At 41.7% G+C, this 22818-nt stretch overlaps 1 protein-coding gene across 1 annotated transcript in view; it reads right to left on the bottom strand.

The window, feature by feature from the left end:
- Positions 1–22818, bottom strand: part of lrrc75a (leucine rich repeat containing 75A) — a 78272-nt gene that overhangs the window by 20862 nt on the left and 34592 nt on the right. Inside the window, exon 3 of the mRNA XM_026192584.2 lies at positions 11848–11960. Within this exon, the coding sequence (XP_026048369.2) occupies positions 11848–11960 (113 nt within the window). The remainder of the gene's footprint in view (positions 1–11847; positions 11961–22818) is intronic.

The following is a 22818-nucleotide window of genomic DNA, read 5'->3' on the forward strand; positions in this document are numbered from 1 at the left end:
ATTTGGAAAAAACACAACAAAGGACACAAGGGAGACAAGACAGAAAGAAACTCAGATCTACGTTCAGTTGGTTGGCATACAGGAAGTTGTTTACACGCTGGTTACTGTAACTAGTCAGTGTCTTGCCAGGTAAAGTTTTATGACTAGCTGCTTCTAAATCACTGTGGGATCCACACAGTCCATATGACTGCAGTGCAGTAAGTATCCAGATGCTAGTTTTACTAGCAGTGACTTTAATCCTCTAAGTCTAACTAACACATTCTGAAAGTGTGCAATTTGTATTGGTAGAATTTGTGTCTTTCTGAGAAACACTGTGATTGCAATTTCTTCAGCTAATAAGAGTACGTTGCCAAAAATGAGGTGCTCAAACAATCCCTTTCATATATAGTTGCATAGTGTTTGCAGCCTGCCTGGATCCAGTCAAGGCTGCAAGTCAGAAACTTAACACCACAACTCCACTAAGGCATGACAGTAGATTGTTATTTTAAATTTTTGATTATGAGCTCTAGGTGTTGTGGTGTGGAGGTATATGAAATGAAATATGGATATAGTACCAATATTTTAACACGTCCTGTAACTGTTGTTTTTATGCTTTCGTACAGCTGTGATTACAGATTCTGACCCACTCCATACATTTGTATTTTAAGTTTAATCAGTTTGATAAAAAGAAAAAAATACAACACAATAAAAATGTAATACAGCAAAAATAAGTTATGCTATTTGTATATGTGCAGTACTTTGTGAACCCTGGTTTATTTAAATTACTTTAAAAATGAAGGCTGCATGGTATGGACATATGGCACAAATGCCCAGCATAAATTACTCATGTTAAATTGCACAATTATCGGCATCCTGCAGAGCTCCCCAGATAACACCATTTCAGATTAGCAGGTAAGCTAAAGGATGAAGAGCAGCCAGTGTGGTCCATGTTCTGCTATCCTCTATGCTGTTGCATGCTGGGGGAGCAGGCTGAGGGTTGCAGACGCCAATAGACTCAATAAACTGATCCGTAAGGCCAGTAATGTTGTAAGGATAAGATAAGATAAGATAAGATAAGATAAGATAAGATAAGATAAGATAAGATAAGATAAGATAAGATAACCTTTATTAGTCCTGGATGGATGGAGCTGGATTCCCTTAATGTGGTGTCGAATGTTGTCCGAGATAAAGACAATTTTGGATAATACCTCCCACCCACTCCATGACATGCTGGCTAGCCACAGGAGCACGTTCAGTGAGAGACTGAGATTACCAAAAAGCACCACTGAATGACACAGGAAATCATTACTGCCCGTGGCCATCTCCCTGTACAACTCCTCCATCTAATACACTGTAAACACTGCAATAGTTACACCCTTTTTGCTCATGCTCTTTCTACTCTGTATTATTCCTGCCAACATTCTTGATATTTATTATTGAGTGATTTGTATATATTGTTCTATTTCTTAAATTTCTTAAATCTGTAACATATTGTATTATTAAATAGTCTAGTCTGTTTCTGTTACCTGTTATTTATACTGGAGCAACTGTAACCTACATAATTTCCTTAGGGATTAATAAAGTACGCTGATTCTGATGCTGATTAATAATTAAAACAACATTTTTAGATCTAACAGTATTTTATGTCATTCTTATGGCATATCTACTCCAAGGCTCTTCTTCTGCATGCACATTTTCAGGAGCTGAAATCAGCGGAGGACCATCGGTTTAAAAAAACTATCTACAATGTCCATCAGAGTCTAGCAAAGCAACCTGTAAGTGAATCACAACAATATGACTAATAGCTTTATGACGACGTTTTTCTTTTCCAAATAACCAACAGATATCATGACAACACTGCTCTCAATGATACTATCTCATGAAGTTTGACATTTTGGCGCACTGATGGGAAAAAAACAAGACAAAAAACAAAACTAACCTGTGTGTTACACATATTGTACTAACAGCACTCTCAGACACTATACAGTATTATCTAAAAGATTACTGTGTTTTAACCTAATACCCTAACTGATGCAGTTAGAAATGAGCAAACATATTACAGTATGAGGAAATGACTTTGGCCATGTCCACACTAATACGTTTTCATTTGAAAATGCATCTTTTTCTCTCAGTTTTGGCCTTCCCTCCACACTAAGATAGCAGAGGACGTTACACAACAGTTGTTTTGTTTGCTCTCAATTTTGACAGCCCTATTAAAGATTAATATTAGTTTGTACAATTCTCTTCCGCTTTTGCAACTTTGTACTTTTGTGTTACTCACAGCAACAACTCCACCTCATTGTTAGTCCATTTAATAAACTCTGTGCTTTTCCTCAACATTTTGCCGCGACGTTTCAAAGAGCCGGAAAGTAAATAAACGGCAGCCAGAAATGAGGCAGGTTGAATCGGTTTGTGTTTTATGCATGCACAGTATTAGAACATAAGCGTTTTTGGCCGTTTCAATGTGGACGCACATGAAACGGTCGTGAAAACGACTGAAAATGATAGTGTGGACGTGGAGCGTTTTCAGACAAAAACACCGTTTTCAAATGTATCCGGGCTAGTGTGGACACAGCTTTCGTGTATGGCATTTAAATTTGACACCAGAGGTCTGTGTTCATTTTCTGTTCCACTTATTTTATTTTACCGAGAGAGGTTAATTTACCCATAATTTAACGTATGTTTACTACTAGTAGTTATGAAGGCCAAAATTAAAAAGCAAACAAACAAGATTTCATTGACAGAATGAAGTAGCTGTGTTAGTAATCTGGCCTAAAGCTCTTAATGTTTAGTGATGATATTTGTGGCGAGTGCGAGCTGTTGAGTTTTTCTTTTCTGTCTCCTGGCTGATTCTTCCCACCCAGAGCACAACTTCAACCAAACACAGCTGACAGGCATGTGAAGATGCCTCTTTTTGAGGCATGATGTCTTGTGGCTAAAAAAGTAAGCAGACCCCGAGAATATACGCTGTCACACTGTTTACCTCACAGTTTTCTCTGCGGGGGTTCAAACCTCAGAGTAAAGCAGAGAGGATGTCTGCTGGCTGCTCCGCACATTCAGCTGTGCAGCTGCCTCGTTTCAGACCACTGAGAGGACTTACTGAGGACACTGAAAGGAGCTGTTGTTAAGCAGCCAGACCGCTAACAGTAAGCCTTCACAACTATTCTCGATGAATAGACAATAAAAAAAGTGCCAGCCGTGATTTACATTTTATATGCAGTCATTCTGTATAGCAGCAATGACTGCTGAAGTGTCTTTAACTACTGTCATCTCACAGAAAATTCTAATCAGCTCGGATAAACAGAGCTGCAAGGAGTGCTGTGCAATACAGCAAGTTTGGTACCGATCCGATGTCAAGTAAATACAGGGTCAGATACAAACACTGACACCAATCTAGGAGTCTAATAACTTTTATGATATTTCATCTGAAAGAAAAAACTACTTTTCAATCCAAGAGGAAGAAGTAGTTTTCTTGGAGGCTCACCAGCTTTTCAAAGTTTCCTTTACGTATGAAAAACGCTCGGCTTTACAGGTTAGACGTGTGAAAGAGTTAGTCACTTCTGAGTCATGATGTTGGCTGCTCCTATGTGTTTAACATTAGGTGGAGATTATATCAAGTATTCTGAAAATTTTAAAATTGCTTCAGAAATGATTAAAAATGTCATCTGTAAACAGACATTAAAAAGCATGTTTACAGCCTGATCAAAGCACAGCTTTAGTATCTATAGCTCAGGGCTGCACAATCCATTGAATTTTGATTCTAATCACAGTTTCGAGCTTCCCATAAGTTAAATTAACACAATCAAGACAAAAAGCAAATCAAGCGCTTCCTAAATCAGTGCCTGATCATGTGGAATATCATCCACTGTTTGAAAATACTTTACATTTACGTAATGTTAACCAAGGTCAAATTCCAGGCAATGTTGTAGAGTTTTGCCTGCGTCAGAGAGCATCACAGCTAACTTAATCAACCGTCTGAAAACACATCACAAACTGCAGCATAACCAACGCATGAAGAGCAAGAAAAACAAAGCAATGCTTATGTGAATTATCCAACATGAACTCAGATGCCCATAAAAAGTGGTTCTGTACAATTCATGCATATGCATCCAGCTCACAAAGACAATCACCAATCAATCACGTTCCATTTAGCCAGAGATATGTGCCCAATAAACATGGAGAGTAACAGAGGATTCAGGGAAACAGTCAGCGTGATGGACAAAAGATATGTTGTTCCCTCGTGCAATTGTTTTTCCAGTGTTTACAAAACGTCACAGGGGAAAAGGACGGGAATCTCACAGCCGTTGAGTGCTACGAGTTTTATTCACATCCATCATGCAGGTACAATGGATGGATATTTTGGCTTCAAGGAGATGATCTAAGGTCAGGTGACCTCACATTATTTGTCTGCAGAGATAAAACACGATTGCTTGAAAAGTTTAGAATGAATTGTTTTTGCTTTTTTTTTTTTTTTAGGTGATATTGATAATATAGCATTATTATCACCTTTAACATCTGTCCTGTTCGGCAGTTGTAACAAGCAGCAGTCACGGTCTGAGTGTTTTGTTGTGCCAAATTTATTTGCTTTCCCAGGAGGAGCACTATGGACTTTTGATGGAGGTTAGCGCTCTCGGAGTTCTTCAGATTTTCTTTATGTTTTTCTTTTTATCTCCTTTCGATGCGCTGAATTTAGGCAAATAAGAAGGACTGATTTTTTTTCTCAATGCAAAGATTTGTGCATTAGTAGGAAAGTCGCACCACGTGGATGTGAAAGCAGTGTTTATGTGACTTGTGATTTGAAATTGGAGGCAAGTTTTCTTCATGGACAGGTGTGCAGACATGGGCAGCTGTAGCTGAACTCTGCCTGCTGCACAGTGAGTTAACTGATGTATAACTCATCCCTCTGGAGTCAGGAGGCTGTTTAATGGCTTAACCATACAGCAGACACAGAAGCAGAGTAAAAGTCTGTACCTCTGTTTTAGTGGTCACAAACCATGGGCTATACCCAGATAGACAGTACAGGAAACACACATGGCCAAACCACAAGGTAAGGCAAGAGACTAAAATAAGTCCCATACCCCATCCAAAAAGAAAGAAATTGGAAAAACCTTACGAGGATAAAGTGAAAACAGAGAAGAAAATTGGTAGCAGGTCATAAATAGGAAAATGAAGTTTGGCAAAATTCTGAGACGGTCTGACAAAGGAACAAAGGAAAACATGGCTGCTATTGTACTGGGTGAGCAATTAACTGACTGGAAACAGTCGCAACAGAAAATTGGTGTGAAAAATAAAACAGGGAATGATTATGGAGTCCATGTGGTTTGTTTGACAGATATCTGTCTAGATTCACCGATCTGTAATTCTCATGGTGTCAGTGCGTTACACGGGTAAGGTGTAATTCATAATTTAAAGATACTCCAAGTGTAGAGAGTTTTAACCATCTCTTCACTAAGAAAATACTAAAGCTCAGCTTAGCTTACTTCTAAACTTTGCACAAAAAGTGAGGACAGTTGTGTCCCTAAATGATGCCACGATGCATCTGTGGGTTCAGCAGCAAAGTTGAGTATATGGGTTGCTTGCCAAAGCTCTGCAAATGCCAAACAATCAACACAACCACATTGGCTGACTTTCAACAAATGTTGGTTGAAGAATGGGATGAGTGTGAAGCTGGTGACCAGCATGAGGAGGAGGTGCCAAGGCCGTTGTGGCATGTTGTATGGCACTTCCACATGCTACTGAGACTTGCTGAGAGTTGTTCGTGGGTACAACCTACATACTCAGAACTCTATCATTACATGTTCTACCTGAAAGATTCAGACAATACACTGGCAAAGCATACCACACCCACACCCTAACTCATTAACAGCCAATTGCTGTAGGAATTTAAAACATGTAAGAATTCAGTTTTAGGAAATTCACTAAAAAGAGTTTCAGTTGCATAGCTGTCCTTTTAACTGGACACCTGAGTAAAAGCACAAGCTGACCAGGGTTTTTACACAGCTGGAAACAGCTGCTGCATGGATCATACACAGAGACACAGGTGTTCTTCAGCACCATCAGAATTAACAGCCCGGTCTGAGAACAAAATTTCACAGAAATCTGTTTGTGTTCATGAACAACATTTTGTTATGTTTTTTTCCACGGCATATATATATATATATATATATATATATATATATATATATATATATATATATATATATATATATATATATATATATATATATATATATATATATATATATATATATATATATATATATATATATATAGAGAGAGAGATATATAGATATAGATATATAGATATAGATATATAGATATAGATATATATATCTTCCTAAAAGGTTCACATTCAGATGTTTTAATCCACATCAACACCAAGGCTAGATTCTGTAATGTCATCAGATATCACAATAGATGTTTTTCTTTTGAGCCATAATCCAATCCAGTGTTGATTAGATTACAACTGACCACCTGGACCAATATTAATGTCCCCTTCTCTAGAGATTTAAATTCAAATGAGTCTTTAAGAGACAATCCTCCCAGTTGTCACCCAAGAACTGTTTTTTGGTTCCTGACATAAAATGGAGCTTAGAATGGAATTAGTATGGAGATGTATTGTGTGTCTGTGTGTGTTTGTGAGGGAGGGAGGGAGGGAGGGAGGGGGGCAAGCTTTGTGGTCTGTACAAATGGATGACTCAATCTCTGCCCTTGCCCTGAGCCTCAGTGTAAATGGACCCTGCCTCTCCTCTGGCTAATCACTCCGACTGGAGTTCATGACAGCCTTAAGTGCCGACTGCACCGCTGTGTTATTAAATCCAATCCACCAGTCAGGAATTATTTAGGGTGATTACCAAGTTTATTTTAATTTTCATCTTCAGCTATCACTTGGTTGCATTAAAGCGGAGGCACAGTGACTTTTGGGCTCGCTCAGATAAAAGGAGAGCAACATATCATTTTAGCTGACCGTGAAGGCAATGACACACATAGACACACTCACTCCTGAAGACACTCACCAAGGGTTCAATCTTATGGCCATATTGAATTACGTCTCTCCACTCCTGTGGTGCAAACTGCTTGGTAGAGGAGGTGACACCTTGCATTTATGCTAACAGCCGAAGAGAAGAGATTGCAATTTCCTGCTGATTCTCCTTTCTCACAGCAGTGGGGATCCTTTCTGCTAAACCATCCCACTACAACGCCAGTCTTCCACCATCTGCTCCCACCAGGCTACATTTTATAGCAAGTCTCAATTTAGGTTGTGCAACATGACAGAGAGATTAGCTTTGCAGCTGAAGGGCTAAAGTACAGAGACACACAACTTTCCAAGTTTTTAGGATAAAAAAACCCAATTCAATGATACAATGATGGATACAAATATGATTATAGAGTAACTTTTTAGTCATCCATCTACCTTCTACTGCTTTGCAGATCCAGGCCATGGGAGCTGCAGTCTAAAGACTGGCCTCTGCCTTCTCGGCCACCCCCTGGTACAACAATGTTGACTGAGATAAAGTAAGCAAAGGGCTAAATAGCAAACCGAACATGGTTACAGGTCACAGGATAAAATTTATTACTGATTAAATCTCCCTTAAATGCTATACAAACATTCAGACATCACTGCAGTTGAGACGCCTCAGCACAATGCTGCTTCTTTTCCCTCTCTGGGAGTTGAGGTGTTAGCCTTTAAGGATGTTGTGGGCTGAAATGAGAGAGGCCTTGAGTAGTCTGAGTGCTCTAAAGACAACATATGCCCCGAGGTTCTAACAAGCCCTTGCCTATAGAGGCAACTCTTTTTGGGCGCTTCGGCTGCAGGCTCATCCTGTAGGTCACTACCAACACTTTGAGGTTACAGGTAAAGGTAGGAAATTGATAGCTTGACCTTGAAACTCAGCTTTCTTTTTACTGCAATGAAATGCTACATCATCCACATTACTGCTACGATTCATCTGTCAGTCTCTTGTGTCACTCTCCCCCGACTCATGAGCAAGACCCTGAGATACCCTGAGGTCCGTCACTTGAGGGAGGGACTTATTTCCACACTTTCCCAGCATCTGAACTATGTGACAGTGTTAGAAGTCAGTTTGTTTGTCCAAGCACACAGAGGATTTTTCAAGGTCAAATCCTGGTTGTCCTACTAAAGGATTCTGAGGGCACAGCTGGAACATTCATAAACTAGATCACACTCAGGGTGGCTGGAGGTGATCACGCTTTCAGAAATCCATCACTTTGATTATCTGAAATATGGAAAAGAAAACCATAAAGAATACAGAATTCCATTCAACATTTATTTTTTCAGTAAATTTTGGAACAAAAACCGACCTGAAACATCAGGTTTACATAGTGCAGCTTACTAAAAGTGGTAAGATGCCAAAATTAGAGAAAGTTCCAGAAGCTGAGGCTGCTGCGATGTTCCAAATCTGCCAAGAGCTCCCAGTGGCGGCAACAATTTGTTGACCTGATTCATAAAATGAAAAAACAACCTACAGTACATCTGTCAGCATATAACTGATGTGGTCATACACTTGGTTACATGCACTTCTTAGTTAAATCTGCAGTTATCAAGCTCAGCTCTCTTTTTTAATGTATGCTTTTCATTGTTTAATTGTAACCTCTGCTGTCTCTCTCTGTCCTTTTATGGTCGTGGTCGGGCCTGATGACACATGACCTGATATCCCAGTGTTGGTCCAACATCATCATAACTTTGGTCGAGGATCAAGATTGCAACTGACCAATGTGATGTTAACAGTTAACATTAGCCAAGAAGTTAGCTAATACTTTAAAAAAATTACTACTAGAAAACCAACATGAGTAACCTAAATTTGGCTAACAGCAAACCTAAGTTGATAAAAATATTTATTATGATGTATAAATGAATAAAGAAAACACTTGAAATGCCGATTATTTCTTCCAGAAGAAATTTTTATATTCCTACATTCCTGCAAAGCTATGACATCACAACAATGTTGATCCTGAAAAAGCACATTATGATGCTGCAGGGATATCAGATACGTCAGCTGCCGACAGTCATTTAACACAGCTCTGTGTTAAATGAATATTGGCAGGCTCTATAAAATTTACAGAGATTGTATTTATTAAAGTGGAGTGTAGAGAGGAGCTGAGAAGGGACAATTCAAGTAAAAAAAATATTAACTGAGTTGACGATTCAACAATAAAATAGTGACACGTCGCGACACAGCCAGAGGTTCAAAGGAAAGAGTTGTTGGAGTATTCCTTACAGCTCTTAAGGTTTAGATTCAGAAGATTCTAGCCTTTGACTTGGACTCCTATATAAACCAAGTGAGACTCACCAGACATTTAAGAAAGTTCTAGATACTCCCTTTACCCTTCAAAACCAGAGGATTCAAATATCCTTTTTTCCACAAAGGTCCTAAAAGAGTGTGCAGACCAGCTGGCTGGGGTCTTCACTAAGATCTTCAACACTTCACTGTCCCAGTCCTGCATCCCGCCGTGCCTAAAGTCAGCCACAATTGTCCCACTGCCAAAGCGTACTAACATTAGCAGCCTCAACAACTACCGACCAGTTGCTCTAACACCTGTTATAATGAAGTGCTTTGAGAAACTGGTCCGACGTCACATCATGTCCTGCCTGCCACCCACACTCGACCCGCTCCAGTTTGCATACAGAGCTAACAGATCAACTGAAGATGCCATTGCTACAACGCTCCACACCACCATCTCTCACCTGGAAGTGCAGGGCCGTTACGCCAGGCTGCTCTTTGTTGACTTTAGCTCTGCTTTCAATACGATACTCCCGGACAGACTAATAGATAAACTGCTGGAAATTGGACTTCCTTCCACCACCTGCCGCTGGATCAGAGACTTCCTCTCAGACCGTGTACAGAGAGTTAGAGTGGGGCCTCATCTTTCCTCAGCCCTCAGCCTCAACACCGGCTCTCCACAAGGCTGTGTACTGAGTCCCCTACTGTACACTCTGTACACACATGACTGTGTTAGTTCCCACCCAGACAACACAGTCATCAAGTTTGCAGATGATACCACTGTGGTGGGGCTCATCTCAGGGGGAGATGAGACTGCATACAGAGCTGAAGTTCAGAGGCTGTCAGATTGGTGTGCAGACAACAACCTGGACCTCAATACCACCAAAACAAAAGAACTGGTAGTTGACTTCAGAAGGAGGAAGTCCGAGCTGCAGCCTGTCAGCATCAACGGGGAGTGCGTGGAAAGGGTCTCCAGTTTCAAGTTTCTGGGTGTGCACATAGACACAGACCTCCAATGGAGCTCTAACACCTCTGCGGTCTTAAAGAAGGCCCAACAGCGTCTCCACTTTCTGAGAATCCTCAGAAAAATGGACCTGAAGAAGGAGCTGCTGACCGTCTTCTACCGCTGCTCCATTGAAAGTGTGCTGACATATTGCATCGGTGTGTGGTTCTCCAGCTGCACCACAGCACACAGAAAGGCACTCCAGAGGGTCATCAACATGGCCCAAAAAATCATTGGACATCCTCTTCCCTCCCTGAAGGACCTGTACAGCACTCGCTGTCTCAAGAGGGCACGCAGCATCCTACGGGACTGCACACACCCAGGACACCGGGTGTTTAAGCTGCTGCCGTCTGGCAGGAGGTTCAGGCTGCTGAGGTCCCGAACAAATAGACTCAAGGACAGCTTTTACAACAGGGCAATAGCCCTGATCAATGTAAATAGCTGACCTGACTGGATACCTCCCTGGACTTTTTAGGGGGAGGTAACAATGTTTAAAACGATAACAATAATATTTATATTTATAACAAGGTGCAATAATAATTAATGTGCAATAATAACAGTGTGCAATACACATACACTTACTCTTCTTTTTTATACTAAGTTAATATACTGTGTTGTGTTGTTTGTTACGTTGTGATGTGTCATATCGTGTCGTGTTGTGTTATATGTAGTGCCGACGTAGGACAGTTTTTCCAATTTCATTGTACTACTGTACTATGTATGACTGTGCAATGACAATAAAGAGTTATCTTATCTTATCTTATCTTATCTTATCTTATCTTATCTTATATGCAGCAGTGCACCCTAAACACCTGTAAACAGGCTTTGATTTATTAAAACAGTCCACAACAGGATTTAGCCTTTAATTTCCTTCTTTGACGCATTTTTGCTGATGTTTAACTGCACTTTGCAGATCAAGTATCACTACATGTTGTGCACCAGAGAGCAGAGAAGTATATATATGCTTTGTATACAGTACATGAATTACCTTGAGTGTTTCATATATAGCACATTTACTGAGAAACTGCTGTGGTAATGCAGGACCCAGCTTATATTGGAAATTTCATTTCGAGAATTGCTTTAGAGAATTTAATCTTTAATGGCTGTACTGGAGCTGAGCCAAAGAAGCATATGGATTAGTAGTTTATACTTGGTGTTGATAACTGATTTGCATATTGTGTAACACTGCAGTGTAAATACAGACTTTCCACATGATGCAGGTGCAATGAAGAAGAGTGGTGAGAAAGCTAAGTGCTGAAATGCAAAGGGAATCAAATAAATTACTAGACATACAGACTCGTAAAGCAATATTTCCAATTTTAACTGGGACTGAAAGTCAGAAAAACAATACACAAAAACACAGCTCAGGAATTATGTATGAATAAAAACAATGGTCTTCTGACAGCCACAGGGAAGCCGACAGGCTAAAGTGAGTCAGTGAAGGTGACACAGAGAGGAAAGATTTCATCTCCAACTGTGTTTGTGAGAGAGTGAAAAAATAAAGAGACACAGACATCACAGAGCTTTTCTTTGGCATCCAAAGGGGCAGCAGATGATGACACACTGGTGACACACTAGGATGTTAACAAAAACAGAGATACATGCTGTACGACACACACTCACCAGGCCTGAGGTTTCCTCTTGAGCAGGCCCTGTCTCCTCCATCGAGAGTGGGGGCTGAGATGGTAGGTCAGCTGACGACAAACCTTTTCCATCGCCCCAAGAGAGTCTCCCTCCTATTGAACACACACAGACAGAGGCACAAAATATCAGCTTAATTACAGACGGCAGCCAGAAAATAAGAAAAAAATTTCTTTGTAGCTTTATTTTCACAGACATCAGTTCTATTGGTATTTACATGCCCAGCCAATGACAAAAATTAAGAACGAGCTAGCAAGTCAGCATACCAGAGGAGACAGCTAACGGCATATTTATGTTTAAAGTGTAGTTTTTGCACCTTCTTGTTTGTGTGTATAGTATATTGTTGAAATTGTACTTTTCACTGCTCCTTGCATAATTTGTTTTACATATTTCCGAGGTGCTTTTTAAACCAAGCTTTGTAAAACAGCTTAGGCTAGAAAGACAGCCTGCATTATCAACATGTAGAAAGTGCAAAACTGTTAGCTGATATAGCATCATAACTACTTTAATTTCTCCTTAAAATATCCTCCTGTTGGTTTAAATGAGAAATTACTTTAAACAAAGCAGCCCCAATAGAATAAGTGATTTTATAATGGTTACATCCATCGTTTATATCAGGGGTCCCCAACTCCAGGCCTCGAGGGCAGATGTCCTGCAGTTTTTAGATGTGTCCTTGATCCAACACAGCTAATTCAAATGGCTAAATTACTTCCTCAACATGTCTTGCAGTTCTCCAGAGGCCTGGTAATGAACTAATCATTTGATTCAGGTGTGTAGACCCAGGGTGAGATCTAAAACCTGCAGGACACTGGCCCTCAAGGCCTGGAGTTGGAGTCCCCTGGTTTATATACAGTTTTTGAGTTCTAACATTTCTTTGTCTGCTGGTTGTGAGATCGTGTCAGTGATACAGTGTAATGATTTTGTGGTGAAGCAGATTTAACACTGTGATTAGTCACTTACTGGTTGAATAAACATAGAAAATAGGTTATACTGTCTACATACAAGATTAGAGATAAATATATTATAATATTAATCTCTGGCTCTCTTCCACAGCACGTCTTTTATCCTGTCTTCCTTTTCTTACACCAACCAGTCGCTGAACCTGGTTCTGCTGGAGGTTTCTTCCTGTTAAAAGGGAGTTTTTCCTTCTCACTGTTACCAAAGTGCTTGCTCATAGTGGTCATATGATTGTTGGGGTTCTCTCTATGTACTATTGTAGGGTCTACCTTACAATATAAAGTGCCTTGAGGTGATTTGGCGCTGTATAAATAAAATTGAATTGACTTGAATACAAGATGTATACATTTCATACCACTGGAAAAAAATGCTCTCACGTTAGAATATTTACAGTGGGGCAAAAAAGTATTTAGTCAGCCACCGATTGTGCAAGTTCCCCCACTTAAAATGATGACAGAGGTCAGTAATTTGCACCAGAGGTACACTTCAACTGTGAGAGACAGAATGTGAAAAAAAAATCCATGAATTCACATGGTAGGATTTGTAAAGAATTTATTCGTAAATCAGGGTGGAAAATAAGTATTTGGTCAATAACAAAAATACAACTCAATACTTTGTAACATAACCTTTGTTGGCAATGACAGAGGTCAAACGTTTACTATAGGTCTTTACCAGGTTTGCACACACAGTAGCTGGTATTTTGGCCCATTCCTCCATGCAGATCTTCTCGAGAGCAGTGATGTTTTGGGGCTGTCGCCGAGCAACACGGACTTTCAACTCCCGCCACAGATTTTCTATGGGGTTGAGGTCTGGAGACTGGCTAGGCCACTCCAGGACTTTCAAATGCTTCTTACGGAGCCACTCCTTTGTTGCCCGGGCGGTGTGTTTTGGATCATTGTCATGTTGGAAGACCCAGCCTCGTTTCATCTTCAAAGTTCTCACTGATGGAAGGAGGTTTTGGCTCAAAATCTCACGATACATGGCCCCATTCATTCTGTCCTTAACACGGATCAGTCGTCCTGTCCCCTTGGCAGAAAAACAGCCCCATAGCATGATGTTTCCACCCCCATGCTTCACAGTAGGTATGGTGTTCTTGGGATGCAACTCAGTATTCTGCTTCCTCCAAACTCGACGAGTTGAGTTTATACCAAAAAGTTCTACTTTGGTTTCATCTGACCACATGACATTCTCCCAATCCTCTGCTGTATCATCCATGTGCTCTCTGGCAAACTTCAGACGGGCCTGGACATGCACTGGCTTCAGCAGCGGAACACGTCTGGCACTGCGGGATTTGATTCCCTGCCGTTGTAGTGTGTTACTGATGGTGACCTTTGTTACTTTGGTCCCAGCTCTCTGCAGGTCATTCACCAGGTCCCCCCGTGTGGTTCTGGGATCTTTGCTCACCGTTCTCATGATCATTTTGACCCCACGGGATGAGATCTTGCGTGGAGCCCCAGATCGAGGGAGATTATCAGTGGTCTTGTATGTCTTCCATTTTCTGATGATTGCTCCCACAGTTGATTTTTTCACACCAAGCTGCTTGCCTATTGTAGATTCACTCTTCCCAGTCTGGTGCAGGTCTACAATACTTTTCCTGGTGTCCTTCGAAAGCTCTTTGGTCTTGGCCATGGCGGAGTTTGGAGTCTGACTGTTTGAAGCTGTGGACGGGTGTCTTTTATACAGATGATGAGTTCAAACAGGTGCCATTCATACAGGTAACGAGTGGGGGACACAAAAGCTTCTTACAGAAGACGTTACAGGTCTGTGAGAGCCAGAGATTTTCCTTGTTTGAGATGACCAAATACTTATTTTCCACCCTGATTTACGAATAAATTCTTTACTAATCCTACCATGTGGATTCATGGATTTTTTTTTCACATTCTGTCTCTCACAGTTGAAGTGTACCTCTGGTGCAAATTACTGACCTCTGTCATCATTTTAAGTGGAGGAACTTGCACAATCGGTGGCTGACTAAATACTTTTTTGCCCCACTGTATTTGTGATTTAACATTGCATCAGCCTGTAACAATTTCTGTATCTGTGCTGTCTTTGAGGTACCCTGATACCAGAGTGGTATCAGATACAAACATCTAGACCCACGCTATCACTGGTGGCCTTTTTTGCCATCACTGGATTTTGCTAGAAAAACAAGTTGTGATATATTTCACAAACAATTCACATGCAGTGTAGAGTAATTGGAAGCATAAGATATTTAATGCTGCATTGATATGGCATCAGATAAAGAGTGTTACCAAAAAACAAAGCAATAGCTATCGATCTATCGTGGTTAACAACATTTCTGTTAATTTCCTGCATTCTTTTGTCAACAGGTCTTTACAGGTTAGTATAATAGACCTTATATAGGAGTTGATTTAGTTTCTGGGTCTAAAAAGCGAAGGCAATGTGGAAGTGCCTTAAATCTGGATACCATTTAATGACCTGCAGGGGTTGACGCATCCGCTGCCGAAGAGCTTCAGGTGTATAGAAGTGAAAACAACCCTCGGGCTCCATGCTCTGTGACCTCTGCAAACATTTCCTTGATGATCTTATGGGAGTCTTGAAGAGGATAAATCAGGGTTTGCTCATAAGCTAATGATTTATTAATCACAAGTTTGACAATGTATATGCAGTGTCCCTCGCTTTCTCAGTCAGATCCATTTTTCATCATGTCTGGTTTCAAAATGCCAAGATAGCAGCAAAGTACTCAGGTTTAAGCTTCACAACTGGATTCACTAACCAATGGATGTCACAAAGGTTATGTCCTTGTTTAATATACTGTCCATGTTTGGGAGAGCCAGGTCTTGGGGAATTCTATACAATAGTACATTGCCAGCAATTTATGCTTAGTATGTCAAAGGAAAGAAATATATAACCCTTTGCTAACAAAGGACAAGAGGCCTGTTGGTGACTGTACATGTTTCTTCCCTGACCACAACCATAACATTTGATATCCCAGTGTCGGTGTTCTTCCCACATCATCATAATAATATTCGTCCAGGATCATTATTGCAAGTGACAAATGACATCTGATAATCCAGTTAGCATTAGGCAAGAACAAACAATAAACAAATCAACATAGGTAAATTGGGCTAACAGCAAACTTATTGTAAAATTAATAGAGAAAGCATTTGAAATGATTACCTCTGTCCCAAAAGAGAGTTTTATATAAACAAAGGCCCATTTTTCTTTTCCCCCCACATTACAAAGCCATGACATCACAACAACATGATTGGTCAGTTGCAGTGTTGATTCTAGACCAACACAGGTTACCAGTTCCACCTACACACCAGCCACCTAGCAAATCAAAATCTGAATTTCAGTTGTGTCTAATTTGCAGGAGCTCACAAGGATTTTAGGTTGCCAAGAAGCGGCCGAATGGTCCCTCAGCCAGTGTGGCTTTAATAGGCCTCTCTATAATGTATGAGCATCAGTCATCACTTATGAAGCTATTCCACATATGAACTCAAGTGATACATATGCATGTACATTTCAAACTATGCAACAAGTATATGATTTTGATGTCAGTTACGGGTGTTGCTAAGTTGACATGAGGAACAGAGAGGAAATGTCACGTCTGACATGGCATCACCACAGAATAAAAGAGGGCAGTGAGGTGCTACAGCAGCCAACAGGAACTGATATAATTCAAGGATACAAGGACCACTGGAGCAAAGAATTACTAAACACACCTTCTGTCAAGTTTCTGATATGACAGGACACGCACAGACACACACACAAGTCTGGGGACTAGAACTCTACAGGGTGTGCTGATTGGCTGCCCATAATCAAACCATTTGGTGCGCTGCATCACAATCACATTGTGTCATTAAGTCTGAGTGTCTGAATTGCACCTTTACATTCAGTGTGGCACTCTAAAAATGTTTTTTGATGAAACAGAAAAATGTCATGTACCAAGCATGTTCATGACTTTCTTACAATAGTACAGTCCTCCCAGGGCCTTGGATGAGTGACATGTAAAATTACATCTGTTGCTTGTGACGCAAAATAATGGTGACTCATAAATATAAATATAATCCCAGAGATGGCTTCTTAGTTTGTATCATAGAAACTAGGAAGCAATTTGAGAAACGGTGTCACCCAAACCCTCCACTACATCGTAGCTGTGTGTGTATGTGAGACTTCCACCCACACTGAAATACATTTATTCAGGTGGTTAGTCAGGTCCCCTGTTATCCAGTACAAAACAGATGGTGGAGAGTTGGGGGATGAGGAGGGGGGCGTGGGGGTGGTAGGGTTGAGGGTGATGTCAAAAAAAGCTCTTCTATGTTCCCCTGTTGTGGGGTGAGGATGGATGTTTGTGAGCGACTAGGTTAAAAGCCGAAGGGCAAAAAGTGGAAGGAGAAAAAGAAAAACTATGTTCTTGCTTTTGAAAGTTACTGACTCTCTGCCCAGAGGGGAGCTGATGGAAAAATTCATTTCTCAAATTAAATGAAGTGATAATGACTTCCTTTGAGAAACTGTGAATATGTTCTGCAAATGTATGTGTGGTCAAACATGGCAAAAAAACAAATTGAGAAGGCATTTTTGTTGTGTAAATTCAGATTTTTTTGATTCCCGCATGCTGTGACAGAACAAGCTCTTATTTTCGAGATTCAGCATGATAAATGTAGCCCACAGTATTTTTTTCTTTTCTTTTTTTTATCTTTTGTTTTGTTTCGACTCATTTGATTTTGATTCATTGATTCATATCAACACTCATGTTTAAACTTGTGCTTTACTTGAGCCACAGTGAGTGTAACAGCTAGCACCTCAACCTGACTGAAATGCTGAGCTGTGCAACAACAAATCCTGCAAAACTCAAAGTGCTTAAACTGTCACGTTCCCTGTGTTTAACCGGCTGGCTCAGTGAGGCTACAGATATTTGTTACGGTTTTCTCCTACTCTTGCTCTCTCTCTCTCTCTCTCTCTCTCCTCCTTGCCTGGACCTAGCTTATTGGCCAGCACATCTGAAAACGGTTACTCACCTGCGGCTCATCATCCTGCCACTCCCAGACACTATTTAAGGCAGAGGCTCAGTTCTTCTTATCGCTGGAATGTTGTACTACACATTTCAGGGTAACCTCAGCTCAACCTAATCTCGTGATCCCTCCTGTTTTTCTGGCATTGATCTGTTTTGTGCATAGACTCCTCTATCCTATCCTCAAGCCCTTCCTTTGGATTTCCTGAACGCATGCGAGTTTGCAGAGTGGACTCGAGCGAAGAGGAGTGTGTAGTGTGGCGTGGCTGAGGAGGAGAGTGAGAACCCCGCCCGCAATACCCCGTGGACTGTTGAAGCCCCATGGATTTCCCTCACATTATATATATATATATATATATATATATATATATATATATATATATATATATATATATATATATATATATATATATATATATATATATATGTGTGTGTGTGTGTGTGTGTGTATATATGTGTATATATGTATATATATGTATATATATATGTGTGTATATATACACATATATATATTGTTGGAATGCTACTACGCAAGTAACCCTGGCAGAAGGGGTTACATGAATAGGATGAGGGACCTATGGATTCTTCGATACCCAACATCCACAATGACGGCGAAACAACTAGTAGCTCAGTGTTCCAATATTCGAAAGAAGGGACTGCTCTCACAGCTAGAGATTGACGAGGTACAACATAAATGCTACGGCAAGGGGGAGCCAGGACGCCAGGTGAGGGGGGAGATATCATCACCCCCACCCGAGATTGGGTACCAAGCCCCAAGTGCGATAGGAGAAGGATCGTTGAGTGCGAGAGGAACTGACCTGAAAGATAGGTTCATGGCCAAACTTGAAACCTGGACCCCCCGTAGCCAAGATTACGTGAAGTACCCTCAGAAGGTCTGCTAGATGATGTTAATGCAGCACTACGGACAATACCTACAGCCACGATTACCGACACTAACAAGCTGATCTAAAATACGGCAGCAGTGATCAGTGAGATCACAAGGAGCAGTACCCTCCATGGAGAAGGAGGCTAGAGGCTAAGATCAAGGTAGCACGGAGGGAGGTTAGCCAACTATCGGAGTTGCAGAAAGGCGCGATGAGGAAGGTGCCTAAGAAGTACAGGAAGCTGTCCATACCTGCGGCCTTGGAAACTGCCAAGCAACGACTCACAGCCTTGGCCAGTCGTTTGAGGAGGTACACCAGAGAGATAGAAGGCAAGAGAATAAACCAGCTGTTCTCCACGGAACCAGCCAAGGTGTACTCTCAGTGGCAGGGGAACAATATGAGAACAGCACCACCAAGGCTGGAGGCAGAACAACACTGGAAGAGCATATGGGAGAAGGACGCAACCCATAATGGCAATGCTCAGTGGCTAGTGGCAGACCACAGCGACCTCCCCGAACAGGGTCCAGTAACCATCACAGTGGCCGATATGCAAGAAAGGGTCTCCAGTATGAAGAGTTGGACAGCACCAGGGCCCGACATGGTTCACGCCTACTGGCTGAAGAAGTTGACTGCACTGCCTGGCAGCACAAATGAATCAGCTGCTAGTTGACGAGAGACACCCGGAATGGCTACCCAAAGGCCGGACAGTCCTGATCCTCAAGGACCCCCAGAAGGGACCTGTCCCCTCCAACTACTGACCAATAACCTGCCTCAGTACCACGTGGAAGCTCCTGTCAGGCATCATAGTGGCTAAGATGAACAGGCACATGGGTCAATACATGAGCGGGGCACAGAAAGGGATGGGCAAGAATACCAGAGGCGCAAAACACCAGCTACTGGCAGACAGAGCAGTCAGCCGAGACCAACCTGTGCACTGCCTGGATTGATTACAAGAAGGCCTATGACTCAATGCCCCGCACCTGGATCCTGGAATGCCTAGAACTATATAAGATCAACAGGACCCTGAGAGCCTTCATCAGGAACTCAATGGGGATGTGGCGGACAACACTGGAGGCCAACCTCAAGCCCATAGCACAAGTCACCATCAAGTGCGGGATCTACCAAGGAGATGCTCTGTCCCCACTGCTGTTCTGCATAGGCCTGAACCCCCTCAGTGAGATAATTGACAAGACTGGCTACAGATACCGACTACGAAACGGAGCAGTTGTCAGCCACCTCCTGTACATGGATGACATCAAGCTGTATGCCAAGAGTGAACGAGACATCGATTCACTGATCCACACTACCAGGCTATACAGCAATGACATCTGAATGTCGTTCGGGCTGGAAAAGTGTAGTCGGATGGTAACAAAGAGAGGGAAGGTAGTCAGAACGGAGGGGATCAAACTACCAGAAGGCAACATTGCAGACATAGAGGACAGTTACAAGTACCTGGGGATCCCACAGACGAATGGGAACCATGAAGAGGCCGCTAGGAAAGCTGCAACAACCAAGTAACTGGATTACATCCGACTCCAGCAGGCTACACAGCGTGAGGTTAGAGACTGCTGTGTCTTTGTTTTCACGGAAACATGGCTCAGCGACAGAGTACCGGACGCCGCTATTCAGCTAAATGGGCTGGCCTCGTTTCGCGCCGACAGAAATGCAGCTCTGTGCGGTAAGACTCGCGGTGGCGGCTTGTGTGTTTACTAGGGGTGCAACGATACACAAAATTCACGGTTCGGTTCGATACTTTGGTGTCACGGTTCGATATTTTTTCGATACAAAATAAAATGTTCATGCCTTTTTAATTTGTCATTTATTAAAATTATAAATATATATTTTAACTCAAAAGTACAGTCTCAGCAGCATAAGGAGAATCATGTGGTAACAGCTGTCTAAATGACTCGGCTAAAGTTAGTAGCATGCTTGTTGTTTTTGTCTTTGCACTAGGATGATGTAAATGTGCAGTCATATTCGTTGTGTTCCCACTAGTGCTTTCAGGTTAATCTCGTTGAAATGACCTTAAGGCCACAACACGGCAAATCTCCGTTAACGAGCTACCGCCGATCGCCCCGTGCATAGGGTTGCCAACCGTCCCTTAAAATATGGAATCGTCCCGTATTTCGAAACAAAAGTACACGTCCCGTATTGAGCTAATAAGGGACGCACTTTGTCCCGTAATACAGTGAGAATCAAAAGTAGTCTATAACTTTTAATGGAATTAACGCTTTGTTTGAAAACATAATTCCCAGCCCCTCTCCTGCTTTGTTACCAATGAGCTGACAGCACACTTATGACAATTCGAGTATGACAATTCAGATTACCGCTCATCTCATTGGTCGAGGAAAGGTCGCTTGCGGAGAAAATACCGGAAGACAACAGATGACCACAACAACAAGCATGGCCAACAGGGAAACAAACGCCGACACTGCGGTGCAAGTCTCGGACGACAGTACACCTAAAGCTGGGCAGACACTGTGCGATTTTTTCAGTCACGTTATTCAGCTCCTGCTCAAACTGCACGATTGACTCGCAGGGGTTAGAAGTTCGTAGGTCACGATGCAGGTCTCACACTATACGGCCCGATGCTCTGATGCGACCTGAGTGCTCACACTGTGCGTCCATAAAATTAAGGTTATAACAGAAAATCTGTCGCTCGCTCTCTCTGTCTTTCACTCACACAGACACACCACCACCATCAACTTTGCTAAATTGCTAATGAAAAACATTGATCAGGCAGCTGTGATTGAGCAGCAGTGTAAATCCAACTATTTTCACGGTTGTTGTGGTCGTGATCATTTTGTGATGCCACATCGAAAAGGCTCGGATGAGCTTTCCAAAGTTCTACAAGTTGTGCCTCCATCGCTTGTGTCCAGATCACACGCAGCACTGCCGTGCTGCTCCGTCTTTTTCACCGACGTTTACGTGTTTGCGCATGAGCAGTGTGAGCGGCTGTGGTGAGACCCTCACGAGCGATTGATGATCGGGAGCTGGTCGTGAGGTGTTAATCGCTTCTCGTTACCCCACGTATACTACACGACGCACGATGAAGGCCAAAATCGGGCCGATCGCCAAAACCGTCGCACGACTCAAAAATCGTCTCAAAATGGGCCAAAAATCGCACAGTGTAAGCCCAGCATAAGCCCAGCATTAGAGCAGCAATATTTGTTCCCCTCAGAGAAAGGGAAGAATGGGAAAAGGAAAACACCTGGCTGGAAAAAGTTAATATGGGCATGTGCAGTGAATATCAGCGCTATGTGGCCAGAAGTGTGATAATATAACTTATTTTGTGTAATAAACAACTGCAAGGATAGATGATTACAACAAATAGATGACTAATACATAAAAGTAATACATAGGTGAATAATGATGATGAGTTATGATGCGTAATCATGGGAACAAGCGGGTTTACAAACAGGAGCAGCTGATTACCATTAGAAAAGCTGAAATAATACCTCAACTGAACTCAATTGTACTAAATGCACTAAATGTGCACTGTTACAAGAATGTTTTTCTTTCTATTATTTTCTATTATTTTAAGTTAAGCAGGACAGAGTTCTTTTAAAGAAAGATTTACTTATATTCTCAAAAGTTAAGCATGACAGGCTTCTGTTTAAGAAAGAGACCTGTTTTATTGTGTTAATGTTGTCATTTTGAGCTAAAAATAAATGGCTAAATGATCACTTGTTTCACATGTGTTCTTATCACAAAGAATAGAATATGCATCTACTTAAATCAACTTCAAGTCAAATGGTTAAAAAGATGGCCAACACGTTAACGAGCTAACTGCGCTAACACACTAGTTCCCACCCATGTAATTGAGCATTGCATGGCACATCCAACATACTGTTTTACTTTAGTCCATGACGCGCTTACCTTCAGGGTCATACGTCACATGAAAACCAAAATAATTCCAAACGCCAGATCTGAATGAGAGTGGGGGAGGTCCATGTTGCAAGGAGAGCTTAACTTCTGTCTTGCTAGCTTGCCCTGCGCTCTTCCTTCTGACTATGCTGTCTGTGTTGAGCACTTAGTGGATCTGCGCTCGACAGTGCAGCCTAGGCGGAGTAGTCGAACACAGATTCACTGAGCGCTCAACACAGACAGCATCGTCAGAAGGAAAGTTGATAA

Source organism: Astatotilapia calliptera, chromosome 14 (assembly GCF_964374335.1).
Source record: "Astatotilapia calliptera chromosome 14, fAstCal68.1, whole genome shotgun sequence".
NCBI lineage: Eukaryota > Metazoa > Chordata > Actinopteri > Cichliformes > Cichlidae > Astatotilapia > Astatotilapia calliptera.